The sequence below is a fragment of the Mastacembelus armatus genome, chromosome 15, assembly GCF_900324485.2.
Source record: "Mastacembelus armatus chromosome 15, fMasArm1.2, whole genome shotgun sequence".
In the NCBI taxonomy this organism is placed as follows: domain Eukaryota; kingdom Metazoa; phylum Chordata; class Actinopteri; order Synbranchiformes; family Mastacembelidae; genus Mastacembelus; species Mastacembelus armatus.
In genome coordinates, this window is record NC_046647.1 from 11,418,423 (window position 1) to 11,446,034 (window position 27,612).

Sequence of the window (27,612 nt, forward strand, 5' to 3'; positions counted from 1 at the left end):
GTGTGGGCGTTTTAATGATTTTCAACTTGGACTGATTCTGCCAAAGAAATACAAAGTCATGTCGCTCCCGAGAGAGCTCTGACCTCTTTATGTTTATGCCTGTAATTTCCTCTCAACGGCATGAAAATGAGGTCTAGATCTATGTATCAGAAAATCAAAGCATGTGTACATTTTTGCATGACATTAAGAATATCAATGTTTAGAAGAAAAACAGAGGTACTAACAAGGATGTGCTGTCATACCCTGCTCGATGCTTCAGCTTCTTGTCCAGTATGCCATCTCTGGACACCAGTTTATTAAACACCAAGATACCAATCACCATGTTAACCTGTCAGTAGGAAGAGAACAGGGATATTAGCTTTACACTAAATCAATTGCGACAATATTATTTCAAAAGCATAGTCAGATATATTGTTTAATTTCCCAGCCTGACATTCTCGGTGGCCACTTAGTGATTGATGTAATTATCCTGCGGGTTTTTTTTTTTTTTTTTTTTTTTTTTTTTTTTTTAAATTTTCCATATGCACAGACCTTTAACCTCTAGCTTGTATTGTTTTCTCATCTCTGTGACATTTCAGCCAATGGATGAGGCATGCCCTGCACTGCCATCCCAGCACAACAGCCGTAAGAAAAGCTCTGTGTGACAAGAAACACTTGTCTTCTCAAAGGCACCTTCTCCTATTATTAGAAGGACCTAGCTTAATAGAAAAGTGAAGAAAATTTACAGTGGCTGGATAGAAAATTCTTTATAATGTTAGACAAATGTTCTATTTCGAATTCCTTTCATTGAGATAAAGGGCTCATTAAGTATTTATACTAATACATTAGGGTACGTTTTTATTCAACAAGCTTTGCATGAAACACATGATGTTATAATATCAGTACAGTGATAGCAGCAGTATGGTGTTCATTCTCATGTCGGAGCTTTTTTTTTTTTTTTTTGGTGCTTGACGTCCTTTGTCTCACTGACAGAGACATTGTGATTTACATAGTAAAATAGTTTGCAATGTAAATATAAGCTCATTAAAATACCACAGTATATTACAGTTTGACCAAATCTGATGCGTCAGCACTTCATGAACTCACCACTCTTATGGTTAATGAAAGGAAATTACTTGAGCACATTGCCTGATGGGACACTCTGAAACCAGTGTTGTCCTCCTTTGGATTTTCATAGTTTTAACAATGTGCAACTGCATCACACTGATGCTGTACCACTGCTAAAATGACTTTATGTTGCTCAAACAGGTTGACTGTACATTGGATAGTAATGCTTGCTGAATAAACGCACATTTTACTGATGCCTCAAGCTTTTGCTCTTTTTTTCTGTAGCAATTTTTCATTTTATTTAGCATATAAAAGTAAAAAACATATATATCTGATGACTGAAACATACCAGAACAACAGCAGCTGCGGGTCCAACAAAGGCATACAGGAGCCCACCCTCCAAAGACAGCCAACAGCTGGAGGGAAAGCAGGAAAAAAAAGCATTTAGCTCCCACCAAGGCATTAACATCTAAGTTAATGGTGCACACCAGCATACAATTGTATTTCCCTCAATTGTCAGGGGAGAAGTGCCATATGCTGTAACTCTATTTCCAAAGTTTCACAGGGTAATAAAATGCTAAAGAGATTTTAAGCAGTGTTTATGCATTTGGTATCCAGCAGGGATACAACTCAGATGAAATTGGGGTCTTGCTGCGCTATTTTGAAATTTGATTGGGTTCATGGGACTTTGCTTATGGCACTATTTAGGATAAGTAAACCACTGCAGAAGCATTTAATCATTATTCTTAAGTGTTACTATGAACCTATTGCATATGCTGAATAATAAGCACAGAGAGGAAAGGAAAACTTACTATAAGGGTGTCCCATAGCCCTTTGTTTTGGTGAATCCCATTGAAACAGCAACCACTAAAGCTGGTAGTCCTTAAAAAGAAAAAAAGCGATCAATAGTTATTCGAGCTGTTCTAGTTGGCTGTCAGAACTGAGAGCATAAACCCAGTGCAGAGAAAGTCGGCATCTATGCCTCTCCGTCATTAAACAGAGTGCAGCTATATTCACTCTATTTGCAGCTACAGACTGTCCAGTCATCCCAGACTATAAGATTAACAATATTCATTTCAATATTTCAGTCACACTGTACAGTGTTCCATTAAGTGGCAGAAGAGAACAGACTGTACTGTGCTTTGACAAAATGGCAGCAGTGCATCGAGCCCAGAAAACCACAGAGTGAAATGTCATCATTGTATTGTAAGAAATTTCACGTCCATCCACAGGTTTTATATGACTTTTTTTTTTTTTTTTTTCTGTATGGCTCCTCATTATAGATTGGTTTAATAGATTTGGTCCTTACTACCATGTGCTCCGAATACTAATGCTGTTCCTCTCGGAGCAGCTCAAGCAGGTGCTATTGATGTAATCAGTTTCCTGGAGGCACGAGGCGAAGACCCTGCGGCCATCCAGTGCCTCTCCGCAGTGCTGAAGAGGTAAAGAGTGCCGAGTATACACAAGCATGTCATAAATCACTGCGCAGGCACCAGCCTGGTGGAGACACCTCACTTCAAACAGGCTGAATTAAGAGACAACAGGTACCATGTGCTGCACGTTGCTAAGGAAATCTGATTTGAAAACGTTTTGGCTTCTCTTTGAAAACTAGTGGTAATCTCTAGAGGATGACAGTAATTTTATTTTCATGTCTATGTATGTAAAAAAAAAAAAAAGTTAGACATTTTTGCTGTCTCACAACAAGACACTGTCTTATTTATTACTAATTGTCTGTTGTGGCGTGTTGTTTTTTTATGTTAAAAATCTATGTGATTGTAGAACAGCTTTTGTCCATGTTTTTTTTTTTTTTCTTTTTTTTTTTGCAGCAAGCAGTGGCACTGCAATGACTAAGAGAGCCTTGTTTGTTGCTAGGTAACAAGAAGAATGAGTGTGGGCTCTTTCATAATCAAATTGATTTTTTTTTTAAAGGAGAGATTTCTAGTAGTCTAAGAAAGAACGTTTTAGATGAGGAGTCATACTGACATTTATCAAATGAAGAAAAATTTGAATCGTTAAAATTTTTATACACATATTTTGCCAACCTCCATTTAGTGACAAACAGGTGGATGCACTGAAATTTCGTGCTGGATCTATATTCTGGATGATGTGATGTGATATTCAAATGCAGAGATCACAGCGTGGGAGGCAGTGGGTATTTAATGGATTACGGCTCAGAATATTGCAGTAAAATAAAAGAAAAACATAAACTGGCTGCACATTGTTACCTGAATGTCCTTTGTGATAGAGGTTGATGTTACAAATGATTGAACATTACATCCAGAGCATTTCAGAATATGTGTACTCAAACACCTTATACACAAACCAAGCTTGAGATAGAAATTCAGTACATTTCAGCTTTACAAACATTTCATTCTCCTGAGCTCCATTTCTGAGGGTTTCAGATAAAATGAACTCCGCTGCAGTGTAAATGCTCGGCTCACACCCTCTTTATCAGACATAAGGTCATTGCAGCCTGCTATGGGAGAGGCGCACCAGTCTGTCTCCCCTCACCGCTCAAGGCCGGTCCATTTACCCAGCCTTCAGAGAGCCTGACTGGAGCACAAAAGCATCACAATAAAGAGCCTGATAGGACGAAGTTCTGGCTGCCCCATAGAGAGGATGAGAACAGCAGACGGGGAAGATGTACAGTTACTTGGAAAGAAACCTTGGCTCAGGGAAAATGGCAGCTGTGATGTATGATGGGAGATAATGGAGAGGTTTACAGAAACATGCTGTTTACTTACCCCAGCCCAGACACAGAAAGCGCTTGCGGATGAGCCTGGTCCGAACCTTTCCCGTCACTGCCATGTAGGACTGCCAGGCCTCTGTGAGGACCCAGCAGAATGATGCCAAGAAGAAGAAGTGCAGAAAGGCTGTCGTCATGATGCAGACGCCCTATTGATACATGAAAAATGAGTCAGAAAGACACAGTATGTTCATTGACTGTACGTTCAACCAGGGCGCCGCATTTACCGAAACGCAGCTCAATACAAAACCATTAGCTAAAAAACAGAGGTGCTGCTGCAACACAATAGCTCTGCATAACAAAAAAAAAAAAACACAGAGGCCATCAGATTCTACAGGTACAGATTCCTGTGTAGCAAAATGTTCCTTGTGGATACACATCGATTATCTTGATATTTCCTTAACTTCCTTGAACTATTCTTGCAGCGCCGACACCATTTGCCTGTCTGGACCATCTACTGAAATGCCCATCCTGTGCAATGAATGAAACCAAGCATCAGTTTGAACTGCAGCAACAGAGGTGGCAATAGTAGTAAAGATCAGAGCCAGGCTAGCTGACACAGAAAGCCATGGCGTAGAATTCCTCTGCACTAACACTCATTAGTATGCAGGGGTTCCCACCTAGAGGCATGTGAGCCAAGGTCAACTGTTTTACACAGACAGGAGACAAACCACAACACTGCTTAAATGATACAGAATGCACGCGTTGGAGGTGACAGATTGCTTTCAGGCCTGACAATGTAGTGACACTCCTCAGCTCTATTAGCTTGTCCATCTTTGTTACATGGGAAGGCATCTCCAAATGGGATTGTTTAGAAGAGGATTAGAAATAAAGAAGTATCCTTAAGAATCTTGTCATTGCATGCTGACATTTGTCAGTGAGACGAGATTAAGCGTTTTTCAGTTCAGATTGTTTGCAGTGTGAAGCTGTGGCAATCTGAGTGATGCTGCACAAAGAGGGAAAGATTGAAGTGTATCATCTCATCCCAGGGCGTCCACACCATACTGTGAGATCTCCCGTACGCTTTAAATCCCGACTGAGAAAAGCACACTAAATCCGTCCATCTCCTGTAGTGCTCATGGGGTTCACATGAGACAATAATCCTGCATTACCTCATGCAAGAGAAGTGAGAAATTCTGTTTACCTACACCCACAAGGAATATTATGTACATAAATGTGGATTCAGGTCGGGAATATGCATGAAGATTCGTGTAAGATTAACTGTAGTAATTGCAGTATATACATTAAAACAATATATTTCCATGTGTATTTGATACTTAAATTCACTTGGCAGGCTTGTAAGTTTTTATGGCCAACTTTAAATAAAATCAGTGTGTACAATAAATACCCTGTAAAATATAACCACTCTTCTTACCTTGATAGAATACATTAAATACATACTGTAATTTTCTGATGCAACGTGGCAATCGCATATAGTATACGACTGGCAATGTAACATTAGTAGTGCGCTAAACTTACAGTTCAACATGGAACAATTTCATTATTGGCCAAATCTTGTTACCGAAAAATGGGAATCTGCTGAAAAATATGTTATCTAATTGAGGCAACATAAATGGTGAGTGCTATGACAGCAATCTACTATATGAGTCCATTTTGGCAGATTCAAACTGTTATAAAGCTTATAGATCAGCAGTTTGCTCTTTTGGAGAATGAGGACATTTTCTGATACTTAAGTGATAAAATATCCAGCCTCTTAAGATGTACCTTTATCGACCAAAGTCTTTATGGCATGCTGGGAAAGTCAACTTCGTATTTTATCAGTAGATTCTGAATGGAAATATAGAGAAAAAAGAAAAAACTCTAGCATAAATTAGGGGTAAACCATGTTTTAGGCAAATCTTTTTATTTGCTAATAAGAGTAGTGTTCAATTGTATAGGTGACAGAAAAGCGTTTCTGCTGTAATGAAAGGCTTTGATTTATGCTACTTTAGAGCTGCTAATGCTGTGAAGATGAAAGTACCAAAGCAATGCATCAAATCAAAGCATATGAAGCTCCCATGACACATGGCCACCTGTCCATGTGGAAATTACAGGTGCTCACAGCTGCTTTTGTAGAAATCACACACACATCCTATGCCGTAAATCTTTGTTTATTAAGATTTAAATAGGATTTACCATGCTATATCATGGCTATGAATACTCTACTTTTGATATATTTCTGCCTCTGAAATTTAATATATGTATAGTGATCTCTATGCTAACATATTACTGTGCCATATGTGAATATTACTGGACAGATCAATGTGAAAAAGCTGTATTTCATACAGATTTTTAAGCAAGGAGACAACAGGGAAAAGGTAAACCATATGGGGCTGTTATGTACAGTAGCTATACTGCCTGTAGATTTTCATCCAAAGCTAATTCCAGTGTTGCTGTTGATCATGTGCTGTCCAAGGTGCTGAAAATAGAGTCTGCCTTGTTTCTAGGAAACAGGTCATATGCAACCGTTATGTTTTCATGGTTTACTTGGACGCCTGCTGCATCCAGCCTCATTTGTCCTCAAAAGTAAGAACTGTGCATTTGACAAGAGAGGACAGTACATTATGAGGACAGTACGATAGCAGCAGTTGAATGCAGGCAGTCATATAGAAAAGAAGTTGAAACCTAGAGTTCGCATTGCCCTTTAGAAAGGCAAATGCCAAGAGATGTTGAGCACTCTGTGTCAGTATCCATGGAAACTGAGGAACTGAGGAAGGGACCACATTAAAACATCGCAGTGCTGATAGACATGACAGTAAGGGTAGAGAGAAATGGCGTGTACTTAAGTCAATGGCAGTTTAAGGTCAGGACAAGAATTTTAAGTGTTTCATGCCAAGGCCTGACAAAAGTTTGACTAAAAGGTCTGGGCCAGGCCTAAATGCTCTGTCAGATATTAAGAACTGAAAGGCAGATTGCCATGCGCTCTGATGTATAATGCAATAATAGCCTACTAAAATGAAAAACAGAGCAATGACATATTATTAAACATAAAAATAATACATATTTTTACCATTATTACAAGCCCATAAAGAGAATAAGAATTGGCTTACTGGAGAGAAACACATTAACTCCACTCTATCTATAACAGTCCTGCAAAGAGTCTGAACCAGACTTTAGAGCAGTACTTTTATCTTCCCAACAGTTCTGAATCAGTGTGGGAGGAGGAGGCTGGTTGTTATTTTGATTGAAGCACTCTCCTTTCGAATCAAGCAACAAGTGTCCACTGCTTTATACAGTGGGCACATGGGTGGAGGAGATTAAAAAGTCCAAACACCAACAAAGCGTGGTGGTGGTTGCAAAGTGTTGTTGAACCACACAGAAACAGTGAGCAAAATGCACTGACACTGCCACTGCAGCCAGAAAAATGCCTACTTCTACTTCCTGTTCTATGGATGTACCAACCTGAAGTGAACTCATTTAGGACACTTCTACTTCTGCATACTTATTTCAATAGACAACACTCCTAAAAGCTCTAAATATTACATACATCATTCTGCTGAACCTCTACAGATTCCCGCTGTTAGACAGCTAGGAACTAACGATCTAGTGAATCTGGATTTTGACTGTCTCCATTCAAAGCGTAACCCCTGACTGAAAGGCAATCATAAATCAAATCCCTCCTTTCTGTGCCTCTCAAATGTTGCTTATGCTGCAATATCATTAAAATCAGTCAGTCAGTATTCACGATTTTCAGATTGGTTTTTGGCTGTAAACACATGGAGAGGCTGAATTTACAAAAGGTCATATGAAGTGTTATTAATTTTAACAGAATTCATTTAGGGCCACATGTTGGCTCTGAGAGGCTGTGCTGACATGTGACATGCATGCATTAAACAAGGTGATTCATTTTAATCTCCAGATGTGTTGGGTGGTTTACGCACCAGAAAGGAGATAAGGTGTTTTTATTCCAGTGGTAATCTTAAAAAGCTCACAGTGCTCAGTCCAGATGTGACTTTACAACATACTAAGAACTGGTTTCTTTATCACTTCATAAAGACTGGCAATTTTCTAGTGATTTATTGTCTTCTCTTAGTAGTATAAGAACAGGTTGATACTTTGAACCCATCTCACTTAAAGTACTTTCACTCATTATAGGAAGAACATCTTACAGATGCATCCTCTCCAGCTCCAACAATGCCTAATGCTACCTTCTCTGGCAGAACCAATAGTGTGCAATTTTCTTTGTTTCTCTCTTTTCTATAAACCAAGACGAACAACAACAGAGGACAAAGGAAAAGACAGGCTAAGGTGATTCACTGTCTTCCTGCTCCCACAGGACACCTCAGCAAAGAGATGATTTCTATTAGATGATGTGCACCTCTGAATCCACAAACAGTAGAGCCAATTATATGCATTTCTTAGAAGAGATGGAGGAAAAACAAGTGAGGCAGTGTCAGGCAGCAAGGCAATTAAACCCAAACAAGGGCTATGTTTTTTCTTCTGGCTGGCCTACCACTCAAACACTGGGTTCTACTGTATCAAACAGATGAAATATTTCTCAAATATTATTACTACAGGAAAGACACATTCAAGAAAGAACAAAGAATTATAGTAATAAAGTCACTGCCCTGGAAGTTTTATTCATAGCATTATGGAGACTGACAAGACAAATGAAGCTCACAGACCAAAAACAATGTATTTTATCAGTGGAGATGATGAGACTCAGAAGAGCTGATTTGGTTTCAAGGTGTCTAGTTAAAGCTTTTTATAATCATTTTTTTATTCTATGTTTTGAAATAGTATAATGTTGTGCTATTTTTGTACATCCACTTTAGAAATACAAATTTAATTTTAAACAAAATAAAAAAGGATTTAGAATTGCAAAGTTTTATAATTAAGCGTGTGTGTTGATTAGTTTTTTGGCCATTTTGAGGAAAAGCAACAAGCTATAAACACAGTAGTGAAATATTAAAAAACTAATATGTAAATGTGTTAGCAGTAGTTGTCTGATTACACATCTGCAACAGATGCAGAGTAGTATTAACACTTACTTTGAGTCATATTTGTGACCATCTGATGCATTTAAATTCAACATTCATGTTACTTTTTTTCTCTGTTTATGTTCTTCGCCCACTCCTCAGGATAAATGTCTGTATGTAGCAGCTTAATGCTTCGCTCTTTTCACCAGCTAGTCGTTAACATTGTCTGTCTGCCATTTGATGCTGTGGCAGGTAGTAGCTTTGCACTGAACAGCTGACTGCTGCTGCTGGAAACAAGAAATCAGTAGAGTTGCAAGATCTAAAACCAAAACAATGAGTTGAAAGATGCTAAAATGCACCACAGAGTTGAACTTTTCAGTTAGGTGATGATTCACTGTGGGTTTATCATGATGAGTGACCTCTTTCACTTTGCACAAAATCATTTGATCCTTCATTAATCCAAAAACACTGAGCTTTTAATGAGTGCAGCTTTAACGTTTAGTGTATATAACAATATTGGCCCATTTTGAATAACTGAGTCAGTGTTGATTTAATTTGGCTCCCTGTGAGTCGTTCAAGGTAGTTTGTCAAGTCACTCTGAGACTCACTGAAATGACAGCTTCAGTATGTCAGTGGAATTTCTGAAAACCACCTAATCTCTTTGCAGATTTCAGAGACAGCTATCCTATTAGAAGCATGCAGAGTGAGTCTTCCATGTTAAGTGGTGGTCCTCATAATCAAGACGGGAGATGACTGGAGCGCTGATTAAATCTGACAAGGCTTCATATCGGTTCAGCTTTGAAAATGCCCTGAAGCTTTTACTCTTGGGTACTACTGTTTGCCAGATAGCCTATGTAATGCAAGGAAACAACAGAACTTATCATGTGTGTGATGTCTGAACCAATTCAATTATTATATTTTGGTCATATTTAATATATAGTGTCATCAGGAACCAGACATTTAAGGTTTACAAAAGCCTTCAGACAATTTTTCTTGTCTTTCATTCATTCATTATTCATAATTCAATTTTCATCAAACTTAGGTAATTTAATAGAAGGAGGCTTTTTGATTTATGAGTAAGGGTCTGGTCCAATATGAGCCCCAACTGCTGGTAGACCCATCTGCTCCCAGAATAGTTTCCCCTATAAAGATAAAGTATGTTGTACAGTACAAGTAAAACCATTTGTAGTGATGGAATACCCCCACAGGCGTAAACATTTGCAAGCATTTTAAAAGATTTTTGGCTCTGTTTTACATGGAATATTTAAATCTACTCAACTCTACAGCATAATAATGTCCAAATGGTAAAATACTAGCCAAATGAGTTTGAGCTGAAAACTATAAAAGATGGATTAATTAAGAGTGAGAAATAATGAGATGAGAAAAAGCTGTTGTTTCTTGCAAAAGGTAAAGGAATAGTGAGAGTATTGTTTCACAATAAAATGTCTGTGTAATCGGACAATGTGTCATTCTGTAGTGTTGCCAAATGACTGAGAAGGGCATCTGTGTGGGCAGCTTGTAAATCCCAACTACTGTTTGCCAAACAATCTTTTACATTAGCCACTTGTTTACTGGCCAGTGACTATGCTGGAGAGAGGAAGTGATACAAATTTATTGGAGGCAGTCCTTCTTTAAATATAGCCGTCGTCCTTCTGAATCCTGCTGACTCGATCTAAACTTCCGCTCTCACTGTCATCTCAACAAAAAAAGCGATTCACATCCGTCTGTGATGGCCTTGACTCATTTCAGTAATGCACACAGCACAGGAAATCAAAGCACATGATCTGCTTTTATCCTCTGACCCAACTTTTAAGTCGTGCTTCAGTGTCCCCATTGCAGAGTCCTTTAAGGGGCAGCATCACAATAAATTCATTAGGTCTTTGATTGACGGGTGCACTGTGTCTCCTGGTGTGCATCATGTCTGCCTTCCTGCTCCTACGCTGTTGAATCTCCTTAACTGCCAAACTGCTCTGACTTGTTAATGATTGCAGTGCTTCATGTTTGGACCACAGCAATAAAACTAGCACTGATATTTCATTTCAAAATGATCTATCTGTCCTTGTTTTGTTCCTTTTTTTCTTTTTTCTTTTTTTTAGTTCTCTTCATGGCCTTGCACTTTTAATGCCAATTAAAGATCATAACTGTCTCGGTGCTAACTATCTGAGATTGTCTCACGTTTACTAGAGGACAATGAAACACCTGGAGAGACCAATGGTCCTGAGCCAAGCTGAGTAGACTGTAAAGCAGTTAGAAATGCTTTACTTTCCATTTAGATGAAATATGAAAGTCTTTTTGTGCAAAACAAAAAAGAAAATGAGTAATTTGCTTGTTAGAGGCTTAAATCCATTATATACTTGTGTTTCAATGACACAGTCGCCATATGGCATATGAAAGACACTCTTTTGTAGATTAAACTTTTGTGAAGTGAAGAAATAGATTTACCATTGATTCATTTCCTACTGTTGTTTTCTATTTTAAGAGTCTGCATGATGCACTGTACCACAACCTAGATAAGGCCAGTGTGAAGTGTCACTTGGGTCTTTCCACCACACCATCATCCCAAGCTGAATTATTTGATATATAGAACAATTACTATGTAAACTGTGCTTAATAAATCTTTAAATGAGACTCACCGCATTGTGGGTCTGTGTTTGTCCAACAAGGATCAATATGTTGGAGCAGATTATAGATAAACAGAAGTTAAGCAGGATGATGGATCGTTCCGAGCGAATATATCTAAAGAAAAACAACAAAAAAAAAAAAACAAAAACAAAAAAAAATCCGGTTTCAGTTCAGTGCATTTTTTTTTTAAAATCATCATGTGGTTGAAGCTTAAAGTATTCCAGTTACCTCCACAGCACAGCGTAGATCACTGCCAACGTGATCAAGGCGAGGCAAGACAGACCACAGCCCACTATCAATGTCACAGATGGGACCCCTGAGTACTCCATGGTCTGTGGAGGAGAGACAGAGCAAGACAAACCAGTCAGTGGGAAGTTGGATGTGGTTCATGCAAGACAGTAAATCTTTATTGTTGCCCAGAGCAGGAACCAATCAAAACAACCACCACCAATCTGAGCAGTCCACAGTGGTTTCCTTAATGTACTGTGAGCTCTGAGGTGCATGTGTGGGCTTTAAGGTACTGTACATGCTCAAAACTTTCCACCTAGTCCAGCTGGAGATAATATTAGAAAACAGTAAAAGCAAAGACACTGAAATGTAGGTTGAAGGGTATCAGGTGAGCTGACCAGTCGTAGGCCTGCAATTTAATCTACCTTAGCAGATACTGTTCCCTAGTAAATGTGGTTTCACACATTATTTACACCACTGGTGAGTAAATAATTACCAAAAATTGCTAAATTCATGTGTCATTCTGCTGCTGAATGCATCTGACCTGAGGGAGAAGAAGGTAACAGTCTTTTTTTAAAAAATGTTTTTCATGTGCTCAGTTCATTTTGTGTCCGAATGCACAGGCCACAGTGTAAGTAATATATGTTCTCAGTGTTAATTACTTCTCTTCTCCAGGAATTACAGGCTTTCAGGTCCTTTACAGGCTACACTGGTTTAATTTCAGCACATCAGCTCAAAACATGGTTTGTGGATCTCACCTAGAGAATGTGTCAGGGTTTGTGATGTCAGCAAAGAAAACATGAAAAAAATGTTACCTATTGGCAGCCTAGTCTCCCTGACCACACTGTGCATTTGACTGATGAAAAGAAGAGGGCACTGACACACAAGCATCAGCACGCACACGCCCTCCCGCGTGCACGCGCGCACACAGAGTTATCTGAATCTATGTGCAAACCGGTAAATATCCCCCCCACAATCTCTGAATTACTATTTAACGGGATTAGCACTCCAAAGATTCAATTTCCATTCGCACCAGCACACACGCACACGCACACGCGCGCACACACACAGAGGCAGCGTTTCTCCTTTACATTAGCCTATAAAGCCCACACTGAACAGCCTAACAAATCAAGAGCCTACTTACTATTTCTCTTGGTTGCTGAGCCAAAATGGCGAAGGTAGATACACGATCACATAAGCATTTTGTATGGGATGCATCTGTAAGCACCGTTTTACATCCTTTTGTGGACCAGGCTCCCCAAGAATCGTTCCTGCAAGAAGAAGGAAGAGGCAATAAGAGCTTTCATTCCAGCGGTGGCACGACTTTCTCAGACTTATCGATATCGCTTCGGGTTTTTATTTATTTATTTATTTGAATCGAGAGCTATAGAGCCGTAAGCACGGCTGCATTAAAGAAAAAAAAAAAAAGAAAAAAAGAAAACGCGAACAGACACGTCGACACGGCTCTTGTGTGGTTACAAGCAGCATTTCAGCTGGAGCGGATAGAGAGGCAGAGACGCGGAGGAGGGGGAGGACGCACGGAGCTGTCCAAGCAGACCGGTGCTGATTGATTCGCTACACGCACAGAAATAACAACTGATATCAAAACATTATTACCTCATAATGCTACAAGATAAGAGCGTTTCATATTTACCTGCGCGTCTTTCTGCGTGATTTTCCTAATCCTCTAGATCATTTCCAAACGACTGTATTCCCCTGTTTTTTTTTCTCCCCCTGTCAGTGCTCTGTTATTCAGCCTTTTTTTCCTTTTCGCTTGATTTTTTTTTCTCTCAGCTGTTTTAATTAGCAGCTTTTGAATGCTTCCTTAGGGGGATTTTCACCCTGGAAACGGTGGACAGCATCAGATTGATACTCTGTTCCTCTCTGCTGGCGTGAGAGGGGGAGGCTGATACAATGAAAAAAGAAACGCACGCTGTCGCAGGATCTGTTTATTCGCCTGCGAGTGTAATGATATGACGGGAATATTGGGTGTTTTTGGAATTTTCCTGAAAATCATGTTACGCTAAAGTAGACCCTCCTCGGCGTGAGGCGCTTTACGCAAAAAAAAAAAAAAAAAAAAAAAAAAAAAAAAAAAACACTGCAGAACTAATAACACCCCGCGGAAGCAGCGCGAATGGTTTCAGCCAGTCCCCACTTCACACCACTAGTAGATGAAATGAAAGGAGCGTCTCTCTTCCATTTGTCATTCGCCCCCACTCGTTTCCAATCTTCAGAAAAATCATCCTCATTGATTAAACAGCCACTATGAGAAAAAAAAAACAAAAACAACTGAAGGTGGCTTTGGTTCGGGGCACAGTCTCTGCCGCAACACATAAGCTGATATTAATATTCGTGTCACAAAGGCTAAAGCAAACACCTGTTGTCCTGCAAGACACTTCATCTTTTAACTCTACGGCGGCACCCTGCTGCTGCTGTGGAGACAAACGTATAATAACATTCATTGCACTTTTTTAGGACAATACAGGGCTCAGCTGTTGATCTGTGCCTCCGTTGTGTGAGGCAAAGCTGCTATGTCATTTGATCAGTATGGCAGGTACATTTATTATCCCTGCAAGAGACCGTGGAGCAAATTTCCAGTCACAGTTCTGGGCATTCTGTGATACAATAATAACCTTCACCATCTCCCCCTTCTTTTTTAGCTTTCACTGGGTTGTGACTTTTTCATGCAAGCAACAGATGCATGTTTTGCTTTGCTGCTGCGTAAAGCTTTCTTGAACAAATTTTAAACCCAAAGGAGTTCACTGGGGAGGGATGGGAGGCGCAGTGTTCGATAGAGTGAGTTAACTAAATGCAGTAAACGACAGTTTGTCCAAAAAAGAAAATCTGCGTCAGATATGAAGCTCACACTGATCTCATGACAGAAACCACTGGAGCCCAGACTCACTTCTTAAAGGTCTATCAGAACATAACAGATGCACCGCTGTGCCAATTTCAGTTTTTGAAGCATTTCTTCAGTATCCATAGAAACTGTGTTTCAAACACTGACATTTCATGATAGTAAATAAAGGCCTGTGGGGAGGCTCTCAAGCAGGTTCTTATTAGTCTAACACTATTGACCTGCACTTATTAATATGGATAAAACAGAGCACCTAAGGACCTCTACTAATGACATGGATGGCACAGTAACATTTGAAATGTTCTGAGATACTTTATATGTGAAGATGACTGAACTTCTTTAATCTAAAGGCTAAGAAATAACAGAACAGAAAACTTCACAGAATAAAACGTCACTGAAAGCTTTTCATCAGCATCAAGTCTTAAAACAAATATCACTGCCGGTTTCTGACAGCCTGAACAGGTCCATCAGACTATATACAGTATAGACCCGGAGGAAAAGTTGTAGAGTGGTAGGTTTCTTAAAACCATAGCTGTTGGGGATGTTGTTCTGTACATAGTCATCCATGACAGGAACACATTTCAATGAAGCTTGGGCTAGAAAAGACAAGTGCCTGTTTTAGACTGAGGCAATTCCTGTAGGATAGTAAGACAGGCCAATGATGAACCAACAAGCACCATACTCTTCACACAACTGCCCACTTGAGATCAACCTTTTGAAACACAATTGTCACAGTTGGATGCAAACTCTCCAATGCATGAGTTTTGTTTTTTTTTTGTTTTTTTGTGACGTGATAGACTGATAGAATGTGTGATGCCTCTACTTCTTGATAACTTCGGGATGAATCCACCACTCCCCTGGTGAGGACTCAATACAAGACACGATCTGTTTCTAACTTTTGACTTGCTAGATGTTTGCTTCTCTTTTGTGCCAGTGGGAGAAGCTGACGGGAGAACATTACTGCCTGGGGATTTGCGCACGCCACATTTGATGTGTAGTCTGACCTTATCGGGGGCTTGGTGGCCCAAGAATATAAAATGTCCTCAAGAGAAAGTGTCAGTGTTGATGTTAACCACAGTGAGACTGATCACATGATACTCATCACATACCCTCTGTTGACCGCTTTTCATCCTTGCAGTGATAGTATTGACAGCTATGTGTTAAAACTTGCAGGAATGAAATTTGTGACAGACTTTGTGAATGCCCCAATTTTAACATGTTTAGGTGCCAAGATGCAAGATAAGTAATAGTAGAGCGACATCAAAAGTTGAGAAAGTTTTTGACACGTTCAGTATTTACATCCTCTTCTGTGCCTTGCTGAAACAGAGACAGTTGCTCAAAATGCCAATTAGGTTTACATTCCTTGCTGAACTTTGACAGATTGAGTTCCTCCAGCCATCCATCTTATTAAATGCACAACTTATTCAGACATCTAAATAGAACACTTTAGCACTTTCAAATTAAATAGCGAAGCTATGACTTAATGATTCTGCAACTAAACTATAGTGCAGTTGTAGAGATAGGTTGTGTAACACATTAGTCATTTTTACATATGAGACGGTTTTGCTCACAATATTTTGCTTTCTAGTGTTGTAACCATCCAACAACCTCTTTAAAAATCCTTGCATGCTCACATTAGATTAGCCAGCCACTAGGATGCAGGCAATGCACTTTAGGCAATTTGATGAAGTCTTGAAAGACTGACACACAATGACAGGCAGAGAAGGGTAGGGGCAATACTGGGAAATCATTCCATCCATCTTGAATCTCTTGATGATGGGCAATTTCTATAAGCCTTTTGGCTGTGCATATTAACAGGATGAAAAGGTAAAATGAGTGCAATGTAGCAGGAAAAATCGTATTAATCCACAGAAGAACAAAACCTTCAAATAGGGTTTGACAAGCAAAAGCGTCTGCTGTTTGGATTTATTAGGGAGAACATGAATAACTCTACAGGTGCATGCAAAGTGAATATGCAATGAACCTGCTAATGTGTCCATTGTGTCTATTATCACTAGAGAAAGTTGACCTTTAATATTAATATTTAATATTCATTTTAGCAGAACTATTTTCAAATAAATCCTACATTTATAAATGTAGATCTTATTTGAATCTTTATACAAGTAAAAAAAAGTATGCTATAAACAATGTACATCAATTAAGACAAACAGAAGCAAGTCAGTCAAATCTGTTCATGTTGCACAAATGAGTCAGCACAGCACCATGACACAGCTGCCCTCATGCTTCATGCACTACCTCAGGGTGTATACGTTCAATCCACCCCAACTCCCATCCTGAGCTGTCACGCACACAAACACAGTCATACCTCCTGCTATCAACTAATGCATGGTTAGTGTCCTCATCAGTCCATCGAGAGTCTCTGCCGAAGCAAAGCTTAGAATTACTGTAAACATCGCCCACATCGTTACTACTTCAGCTTGCCAGCGTCCTGTTGCAGCATAAAGGCATCACTGCAAAGTGGACAGTCAGAGGCCCCAAAGAGAAATGAGATGTGGTTTTAATCTCACAATAAATGAACATGTGTGGACAGTTTCTGTTCAATAACAGCTTAAAAACAATTACAAAAGCTGCCACACATGGATGTTTATGCAACACCTCAAGTAGCTTTATAATAAAAATTATATATGTATATATATATATATATATAAATAAAAAAATAAAATATATATATATATAATTATGGGTAAATCTTTGGGACACTTGCCCGTGTATTGTGGTATATGTGAAGGTATACGACTGCAACTGCTCTTCATCTCTGCATCAATTTATAATGTTTCTACGCTTAAGAGCCAAACAGAGCTAAACTACTTTGTGCTGCTGCATCCATATTTTTTACAACATGTCTTCTACATTTTTTTATTATATCCTTTAGGTCGTTACTATTTGGTACATGTTCTTCTACTTCAGTAGAAAGTGTGAGCCTTTAAAATGGAAGAAATATTAAAGATGTTCTCCACACATCATTTTCAAATGCAGTTATGGCAAATGACTTATACATGTTTGTCCATAAAGAGTGCAATCTGTTTGGTCATACTGCATCGTAAAAGGGAAATATATTTAATACTAACAAGGTCATTGCGATAAAAACGTAATTTATTACAGTCAGAGTGCTTCAGATAGGTAGCAAAAAGATTAAACAAGGGGAATAAATCTTTAAAAACTAAAAAAAAGAGGTGAAATAAATGCTGCAGTTGCTAAAAATACTGCACAACTTAATGATGATTTAGGGGAGGGTCAAGATTCTGTTAATCCTGATGTGGCAAGTTGTTCCAGGATCCACTGCTAAGTCTTTTCTTGTCCTCCTTAGTTTAATGTTTGGCCTCTCCAAGACAATCTAAGAGGAGGTGCTAAAACATCTATGATTAAAAAGTCATAAAGACATCTGTATGGGCTTCCCATGCACTGTTTTACAAGGATGCGGGGGATTTTAAATGCATCTAATTACAGGAGAATGCCAAAAGGTTAGAACTGGCTTGTAATGTAATTCTGTAATTTTCTTTTTCTACAAGTTAAGTGGCCATTTGGTTCAACTAAAGAGCTAGAATTTATAATATGAGGAAATTATAATACTGAAAATTAGATTAATTAATCTTTCCAAACAATTCCAGAAAGAATCATTTGTTCTTAGCCACTGTGAAAAGTAATACTTGTTTTTGAACACAACAGAGAAGTTAACAATACTAAAAACACTGGGGTGTATTTCATATTTTTCTCTTGGCGCAGTGGTAGAATATTGGTAATTTCAGTCTTGTTTGACAGCTCAAATTACCGACATTTGGAAGAGTAATAAAGGTGGATGCATCTGACCTGTTTGCACTCGGTGCTGTGGAGCCGTAGACTTCAAAAGTAAATTAAGATAAAAAAAAAGATATGGCCTCTCTGGAAGCCACAGTGTGTTTCCCCAACACATGGAAAGCTGCCTGTCCTTGTTTTTATTTATACTTTTGCTTTCACCTTTACTGCAAGTAATTTCTTTCCTTCACTACTGTAATCATTAACCTAGACCTAGACCTAGAAAAATTATTCTACAGTTCTCCAGGTTACACACCTAGTAAAAACATGACAATCCCAAGAAGCACATGCTATTAAACATACAATGGCAGCTCTGACAGGTGAGTAATTTAGCTTTTCATTTTTCTTTTACTTGCAAAGGATTGCATGAAAGATGGTTGGGACATAATTAACATATCAAGACTGATTTCTTTTTCAATTGCTTATTTAAGATGAAGCAGAAAATTGTTTATTTTTCTTAATATTGATAATTATCAGTGGTGGAGAATTTATTCAGCTCCTTTACTTATGTAAAAGTAGGCTCTATTAGTTCAATTATTTTCTATTCAAAACCAAAAGTAAAGTGTACCTAAGCATAAGAAGCTATTGTTGTCTCTCTTAGTAATCGCCATTGTGCTGAGAAAATAGCTGTTAAGATTTAACAGCAACGTATGAAAACATTCGGTTCACTTAGCTTTGCAAAACATCGGCAAAAGACAAGCACAGAAAGCCCCAAAGCAAATGAAGAATGCATAGATATCAAGTTACAGCTTTGTAGTGACGAACAGCATGTTCTGTTTTTAAAACGGCCCTTGCTGTCACATAAACAGACAAATAACAACACTTTTTTCTCGTGTTGTCACATAAGAATATTTACGCCGCAGGTTCACTTCCCTGTGGTGAAGGTGAAGCGGCGGAGAGGTGTAGCAGCCTTTCAGATTTACTGCAACTGCCTCCAGCTCAGTATTCACATGTTGTGTTTCTGGACCACGGCGAGACAGTGCAATGGGCAACACAAAGGACACAGTTCTCCATTTGTGAACAACATTTTCATTCTGCTAATTGTTACAGTGAGCACTCTCATTTGGTTGGAGCCAACATGGCTGACAGATGGTGTATTACCCCCTCAATGGGTCCTGAGAGTGGCTGCTATTGTGCAGTAGGATGGGCCAACTGTTTGAAGCGAACATGATAATCATACCATGGAGTCATTCAGCGGTGCTCTGATTGAAATGACTGGTAGATGCACATATTAAACACTAGGTTTTTGAAAGTCAGAGAAAGAGAATGGAGAAGAGTTGTCCCAGTTGTATCTTTGCTGTTCAAAAATAGACCAGTTGCCCTCAAAATACCATGACAGAGGACAGATCATGCACAATTCATATGCTTTATCCAAGTAAAAATAACAAACTCGAATAACCTGTTGGCTAAAATGGTTAGTCGGCATCTGCTGTTAACTTAAATAAAGCAAAACTGAATTCAAAATATTTCCAGGAACTGCTCACTCAAATTCATTTGAATGCCATAAGTAGGAACTCACCAAATATACTCTCAACTCACCAAATTCACTTTTATATAAATAGAATTATTGTCTAACGGCAGGTTTGTGTTGTATCACGCTACACAGTAATGTGAAGTGTTAATATCCCTTTTCAGACAAATATTATATGTATATGCCAGTTACCCATCTACTCATCTAAATGCTAGCGTGTCCTTTAGATTGGTGGGAAGTAGCTTTTAATAATACAGGTCCTTGAGGTTGATTAAAAAGGCACATTCAGTACTGGGGAAGTAAATGAGCCTCAAACAGCCACAGTACTTTGCAGCAGGAGAGCGACTTTGTCATTTTACAGCGCACCCAAACACACCATGGCCTCAAAGGATTCATCTCATTCATTACAGTATAGAAAATGCAGGGATGCAGTGGCACTTGTCTTCTGCATCACTTCCAGTGCGTGCATGCTTTGTTTTTTTATGAATCCCTTGTGTGCGTGTATGCAATTTGAATCCCCCTCAGGAAAAGCAGACTCTTCCAGTAACAATTAGGATCACTATATATATAGAGGGACAATTACAGAATGCAATACTGGCCCTAAATAGTACAGAGAGAAAATTTTAAGGGTAATTACAAAATAGTCACCTCTGAGTTGAAGCAGTCAACATGCCTCACTGCAGCAAGAAAACTAACTTTCTTTAGGTGGAAATGTGCCAGCAAGTTCGGTTTTATGAAATGACACTGTGACAAGAGCGTTGTTGCCAAATATGCCAAACTGTGCAAGAACAAAATCCCCTGAAATGACCTTAAACCACATCACAACAACAAACTCAGCCCCAACTTAAAAGGATGTGTGACCAAACAGCCAAAACTATTCATTAAGAGTGTAAGTGCATAGAGTGTGGACAGGATAAGAAAAACAAACTACAATACAGTGTAATGCAACCAAAACGAAAACTTTCATTTTCATTCTCAGAATCTTTAGATTTTTTGTGTTTTGCATGTTTCCTCATGATTTTTGAACGTTTTCCCCTCGTTATGTTGCATAATTCTGATGCTCTTCAGGGCTGTTTGTGAAAGTTACATCAACATTTACTCTTGATTTGTATGATGTATATTTTTCAGAAGCTGATTGGTGTTCAGTCTAATACTCTGTATAGTACAGCTCACTTGTACGACTGTCGCAGTAACTGTGATCTACAGGAATGACTCATGAGTGACACATACAGCATTATAAGACGAAAAATCATGATGACATATGTGGAACACATAAACACTGCCTGTATAAGACCTCAGCAACATTTAAAGACACCTGCTCTCTAGCTCGCTTGCTCATTCGCTGTGCTACTGCATTTGGTTTCTCTGTTTCTTTGTAAAAGTCCTAATTCAGAGTATCAAGTAGGTAATACTGAAAACCACAGTACGATGCTTCCATTTAATAATGTATCCCAGGAATCTCTACAACACAAAAACTTTAAATTGAAAGGGCATGTCCACTTACATTACGGTGCTGTCCCACAGTGCACAATAAGGGTTCATTGTTCCCTGGAAGGCAGAAAAAAGACAAGATGTTTAGCTGGTAAATCATGATCATAATTGATCATCAATATCATCATCATCATCATCATCATCATAATCAACATCACTGTAAATCTGGTGCTTTTTTGTATGTCTTTCATTGTAGATCAGATGTATTTCATGGATCACAGAGAAACCACAAATTGGAGTGTGGCTTATGTTATCACACACACACACACACTTGCTGACATGCACAGACATACACGTACTTTATCTCCAAGATGGATAAAACGGCCTGGATCATAAAAAGGATTGTCCTTGTAATTATCTGACTGCAGTGCACTCTCTTGACACGGGGTGGTTGCAAATTAATTATCGAGCCAATTAACCACATTGTGTGTTGGTTAATGCTGTGGTCATTGTAGAACATTCAGTCATCAAACAAAAACACTTCGAGCAGAAAAAAACGTTTATCTCTTCTCTCAATACTAACACAACACAAGCATTGACATATATTGAACTTTAATGTTGATTTGCTGATCTGTATGAAGGTGTATGTTATTATAATGAAAATGACAGAATGACTGTGGTGCTTACATTTGCCAGGTGAGCCAGTTCAATCTCCAGCTGGGACTCAGTTGCCTTGGGCTCAGGTCTCACAGTCACAGCAATGACCTTGGAGTTCACGACGGTGTGGTTCCTGAGTCAAACAGAAATGCCCAACAGTTAGAAAAAGGATCTAATTTCTGCAAAGTTCCTGGCACAGACTGTTTAATTAGCATCAGGGGTCAAATTCTGAATGACTGATTTCACTCTCTAACACAGTGAGGTAAAGCTTAGCTCTGTTAGCATCCCGCATATATATCCAATACATGTTACAACCAGCTTTTAGATATAAAAGGACGATAATCATATAACACTTCCATTGCTGTCAGTGAGACCTATGTGAGATCTATGACAAGTGCTGCTATTAAAACCCGATTTGGGGTTTCTGAAAGAGATTTGGTGCACACATATTGTGAATTTGAAGTTCCTCCCCTGCTGGCTAATCTAATAATCTGAAATGTAGTGAGCAAGTCCTTCAAATATATGTTTTTATTTGACTGCGCAACAACTTAAAGTATTTTCTCCAATGCCATTAGAGTTGAATACTAACCCAAATATCACACACTTAGTAACAGCAGGACTTAAAAAGAACCCATTACGTTTCAAAGCAGCTATAGAGGCTGCTTGCCAGCAATGGTGTTCAAAACATCCAAGCAGAGCAGAAAATTAAAGGCTCGACTGAACTGAAGGAGATGTTTCTTTGTGTCCTACGCTTTTAAATTTGGCATTATAGTCCTGTTTCAAAACCCAGCTATCTCCAGCTATTGAGCAGTTGACAGAGTATTCTTTTTATTAGAAGTTGAAATCCATGAGCATTTCCTTCTAGTGAGAAAACTGTCAGCTACACAAAGAAAGCAGAGGTGAGACTGCAGCAGCCCTCCTGTTCTAGCAGTTGAGCTGAGAATATTTGTGCTACATGTCACTTTTCTTGACTGATTTGAAAAATGGAAATCAATGGAGTAAATGGATACCTTCTCCACTCTAAGTGCACTGAGAGACCTCTGACATATAGCGGCAAGACACTTGTTTTCTGATTTGAAAGTTCACAAGCTTAAAATGTATCAAATGGAAGCCTGTCCTCTGCTTATTCTGGAGAAAACAAGCTTTATGAGCACATGAACAGAGAGGGCTGCTGCTCCACCTGTAACAGCTGGTCTGGCAGGTCCTGGAATGACTGCTCTGTCCTTGGGACTTGTTGATCTGGGTTTGGCACCAGGTGTTTGTTCGGGACATCCCATCGCTTTATCCAGGTGCTAATGTCATCCTTAATTAACCATCTTTTCCATGCTACAGTAAACAGGTTTGTTGTTGAACTCAATTAGAATCTACACAAACCCTTCATTTGAGTTTTATACCATACACTATATGCTTTGAAAGGAAAGCAGATCATTGTTGGCTGCAAGGACACCCAATAAAAAGAATAATTGGAGATTGAACGTAACCTTGAAAAAACCTACAGCAGAACCTGCAACAACAGCAGCACAGTAATTTCATTTTCTCTTTCTTCCAGTTTGAAACTTTTCATTTTAATTTCATGTCTCTAAACTGGAACATTTCAGGGACACTGGAGTCAGGCTTTGGCTGTTTGTTACACTTGATCTACTACTCTGAATAAAAATGGACACCTCTGCTGCTTCCAAAGGATTAAATCTGTCTCATATTTCCCCTTGCCAGCAGACCAGAACATGCAGACAGGGAGATATGCTGCCCTTACTTTGGTGAAGGTAGCATGAGTCCAAGAGTCTTGTAAAGGACTGTTCCCAAAATAAAGACAGGCGATCCTTCCATATCTAAAGGAGAAAATGAAGCATAATAAGCATAATTGTTAACTCTTTATACTGAAGTCTTGTTTTTTTTTTTTTACTAACTCTTAAGTTTTGCCTTCCAATAACATGGCAGGTTTTCATAATTAAAGAGAAATTTTTAATTGGGAGTAACACTTGGCTTAAGTGAACCTCCCTGTTTGCAATGCCAATGCATGGTTGCCAATAACACTTTAGGAAATAAAGATGTTTTTGTGAAAAAGAGTACTGAGTAATTTTTTTTTTTTTTTGCAACTGACTTTGTTGACTCTAATTCAAAAAGTGCTAAAGTCTTCTATAGAATCAGCTTCTTGCATTGCCCAAATTAAAGTGGCTGCGATGAGGCACGTGGCATGGATTCCTAATCAATCCCTTGTTTTGTTATCTTTGATATATTCCAGATAAGACTGATTACACCAATTAACCAAATTGTCTGGCTCTGGGTTGCAATATACAGTGGCAACTGGCAGTGTTTGAAAAGATGCTGAAAATGCTGAGTCAATGGAAAACTCTGACTGAACAAGTGCAGACAAGCAAACTGGCTTTGTTCAAAGGCTTGTAGCATTATTTCACTCTCCCAGAGCAAACAGTGGTGTAGCATAGAACATTAAGGAAATACCTTCCCCAGAAGACTTATGTCTCTCTGTGAAAGCCTTATTGTAAGTTCTCATCTACAATCATTCAGTTTTTTTTTTGTTTTTTTTTTGCTGAGATGTCAAGATCTTTATTTTCCATTACTCAGCAGTGGCCACTGAATCCACATATTCACTATGCATTAATCTCACATTTCTTCTGCCTTTTCCTCTGCAGATTCTATAAATGTATCTGCAGGGTTTAGACTGAACTGATATTTACGAATACAAAGTTTGTACACAAAGACTGTTCCTTAAGAATAATGTGTTGGACTAGAGGTCAATCACATACTGTACCTGCTGACTGGGAAACAAAGAGGCTCTTGGGAATGACCACTTTATCTTCAGAGTTCCTGGCCCAGTCAACCATGCCTTTACGACCCTTCATGGGGAAGTTGATGTCAGTCATCACGGACACTGCAGGAAGTCTCTGGATGCTGGCCACTGCAGCATTCAAACAAACAGTCCAACTAAGAAATGTGGATACTCAATATCCTTTACAGTATTTGTCAGTTTGTAGATCAGAGCCTGCAATCCCTCTGAAATTGAGAAGCAGAACTTTAAATATTCTGGTTATCAAAGTACAATAAAAAACAACTGGTTGCCACTATATTAAGATACTGTTAAAGTTCTGCTTTTATCAGTAATGACCATATTTTAGATTCTGACAAATAAATATTTGTCATTTTTATGTACATGTGAATAAACAGGTGATATATATATCAAAAAAAAAAAATCCCAACTGGGTATTTAAAGCATTCGTGAACACATTTACCACAAAGTGCAAAATCAAAGCTACAACTGGCAGCTGATAAGTAGAGGTAATCTCCTTAATCACTCCTTTTCTCACCTCCCTGCTGACGTGCCATAAAAGACCAGTCCTTGCAGTAAGGCAATGACAAGGAAAATACGACAGGATCAGCTGAAAAGGCCTCAGTATTACAAGGGGAGGATAAAGCACTACTGTTCTCTACCTGGTATCACATCCAGTCCCTGTCAGGTGGTGCTTCAGAAAGGGGAATCTGAGGCTAATCCTACCATTGATGCAAAAGTGCTATTGTTCCTTGCACTCTGCCAATAATACAATTTGAATCCTGGCGAGACTCCATGTTTGAGTGAAATCTGTGACAGTAAAGGTCTGTCTGTGTGTTTGGGATCATCCAGCAGTGGCAGGCATGAAATTACAGAGCACAACGGGACCCGACATTTGTAAAGAGGCCTGCTCACAGCACCAGATGTTGGGAGCAGCAGTGGCAAGTGTGTGCGTGTGTTTATGTGTGTTTGTGTTGGTGGTTTTAGTCACGAGGCACACTGTGAAACACAACAGGGTGCTAAGAAGACTGTCTTTCAGGACTCTGGCTAATTCAGCAGGTAAATGGGGCTTTGCAGTTGCCTGATGGGGCCAGACAGGACAAATAATGCGATCATTTAGAACTGTGATGTTTCTGAACACCGTTTCAGTGCACTGAGAGTATTCGGTATGGCTCATTTTCATAAGAGGGAATTATAGCATTGGTCATTACATCCGAATGCATTCACGGGAGCTTCGACATTAAGTTAACTATTAAAGTCATACGACAAACACATTTTGCATAGAAAATAAATTGAGCATTTGCAGTCATCATATGGATGTGCAATTGCAATTAATCAATATTCATTTCAAAGTATTCTCTGGACCATGAAGTACAGTGTCACAATAGACAGCCAGAACTAAAATGTCAAAGGTGCATGATGTATTCCACCTACAAAGCTGTGTTTAATTGTCTGACTTTCCCAGCTTCACTTTGTCCTCCAGGCATTTGTTTGTAGGGAGACAGAATGAGTTGCTGGAATGGAAAGCCTGTTGCAATCAAGGTTATTTGACTAAAAGTAGGAGGACAGAGGACGATGCACCGGTGACAGCCAGTATTTATTTAGGTGTCAAGGGGCTGCCATAAATTAGTGACGAAATGATGCAGCAATATCTTACTCAGCCAGATGCTCTCCACTTGGCTTCCACTGATGGGTCCACAAAACTTTCCATTCCTTTAATCAAAAGGGCCACGTGGCCACAAAGGCACTGTGGTGTGAGCTGGAATTACTGTGTGGCTGGCAACCAAAGAGGGTTCTGCATCCAGGGGTAAAATAATTATCCAGAAAACTCTATGCCCCATGTCTTGTCAAGTATTATCAGAGTCAAGTTTTGTGTAGACTATTGCTTCATTGTGTAAGTACACAATAAAATGCAAAAAATAAAAGTACCATTTTACTTGGTTCAGTGTCATAACAATGTATTGTATTTGTACATAATTTACCATAATGCCAAAACTGTCATCAATAAAAAGCTTTTTTTACATTTATAGTACAATAGTATAGTGTAGTTTTTGCACTAAAGACCTTTATATTTTTGTACCAGCAACCAGTGAATTTTTTTTTTTTTTGGTTGATTCTAGCCAGAAGCAGCTCATTACCACTACATCTTCAAATAAGTGCTCAAAAGCCCCTCAGACTCCGCACTCACATTTTCCAAAAGGCGTCTTCAAAAATCCGCCTGCGTCAGTTCTGCATCAAAATGGTAATGATGCTGAATTTTCAGCGTTCACATATGCTTACGAAGAGGTTCACACATGCTCCTCAAATGTTTGATGGAAAATGATGTGGGCCTTTTCTCTTTTCACTTTATGCACAAACTTTAAAACTTTATCTGAATCTCAACTCTTTGATGGCTTAAAATTATCATTGGTCCTTATCTTTCTTAGAGTTTAAAAAATACTTTACTACATTAGGGAAAAAGTCAAATGTTACTAACTTATTTTGTTTCATTTTCTTAAATTTAATTAAAACTTCTCAGGGAATGGTAGGTACAACTAAATACTGTGACCTAGTCAATAAAAGTGCCTAATCTTTCTCTCAGATTTCATCTCAATTTTAGCAGATTGAATGGCAACATCTAAAACATAAACTTTAATTACAGCACCAAAGTAAATATGACATTGTTTAACACACGGCTGTGCTTGGGAATTGTATGAAAATGACACCACAGTTCGAAGTACATCTTAAAAAACAGCATTTGTGACAGGAACTGGGTGTGAAACTGATTTTGCGTTAAATAAAGTTTTAAATTTAAAAAGTTCATTTCCATACTATATAAAATCAACAGAAAACAATGAAAGTAAAAAACATAATTGTGTTTGAAATATGTCTCAGCATTCAAGGATTGCCTTGATTATGCCAGTTAGTTAGTTAGTTGCAGTTAGTTTTTTTTCCCAAATGAAACATATTTCAGAGTCAGATCATTGCTCAGTATTTATTCCCACAGATTTGAGCCTATTCAGTCATATGTCTGACTTGTATATGTGTTTTAGATTT

The 27,612-nt window shown here is 38.7% G+C and overlaps 1 protein-coding gene across 1 annotated transcript in view; it reads right to left on the minus strand.

Moving 5' to 3' along the window:
* adgrb3 (adhesion G protein-coupled receptor B3) overlaps positions 1–27,612 on the minus strand; it is a 101,758-nt gene that overhangs the window by 6,993 nt on the left and 67,153 nt on the right. The window contains exons 13-23 of the mRNA XM_026309982.1: positions 24,562–24,708; positions 23,545–23,620; positions 21,822–21,924; positions 21,208–21,251; positions 12,707–12,833; positions 11,563–11,666; positions 11,346–11,448; positions 3,792–3,942; positions 1,860–1,929; positions 1,397–1,463; positions 243–328 (exon numbers count right to left, since the gene is read on the minus strand). Of these exons, the coding sequence (XP_026165767.1) occupies positions 243–328; positions 1,397–1,463; positions 1,860–1,929; positions 3,792–3,942; positions 11,346–11,448; positions 11,563–11,666; positions 12,707–12,833; positions 21,208–21,251; positions 21,822–21,924; positions 23,545–23,620; positions 24,562–24,708 (1,078 nt within the window). The remainder of the gene's footprint in view (positions 1–242; positions 329–1,396; positions 1,464–1,859; positions 1,930–3,791; positions 3,943–11,345; positions 11,449–11,562; positions 11,667–12,706; positions 12,834–21,207; positions 21,252–21,821; positions 21,925–23,544; positions 23,621–24,561; positions 24,709–27,612) is intronic.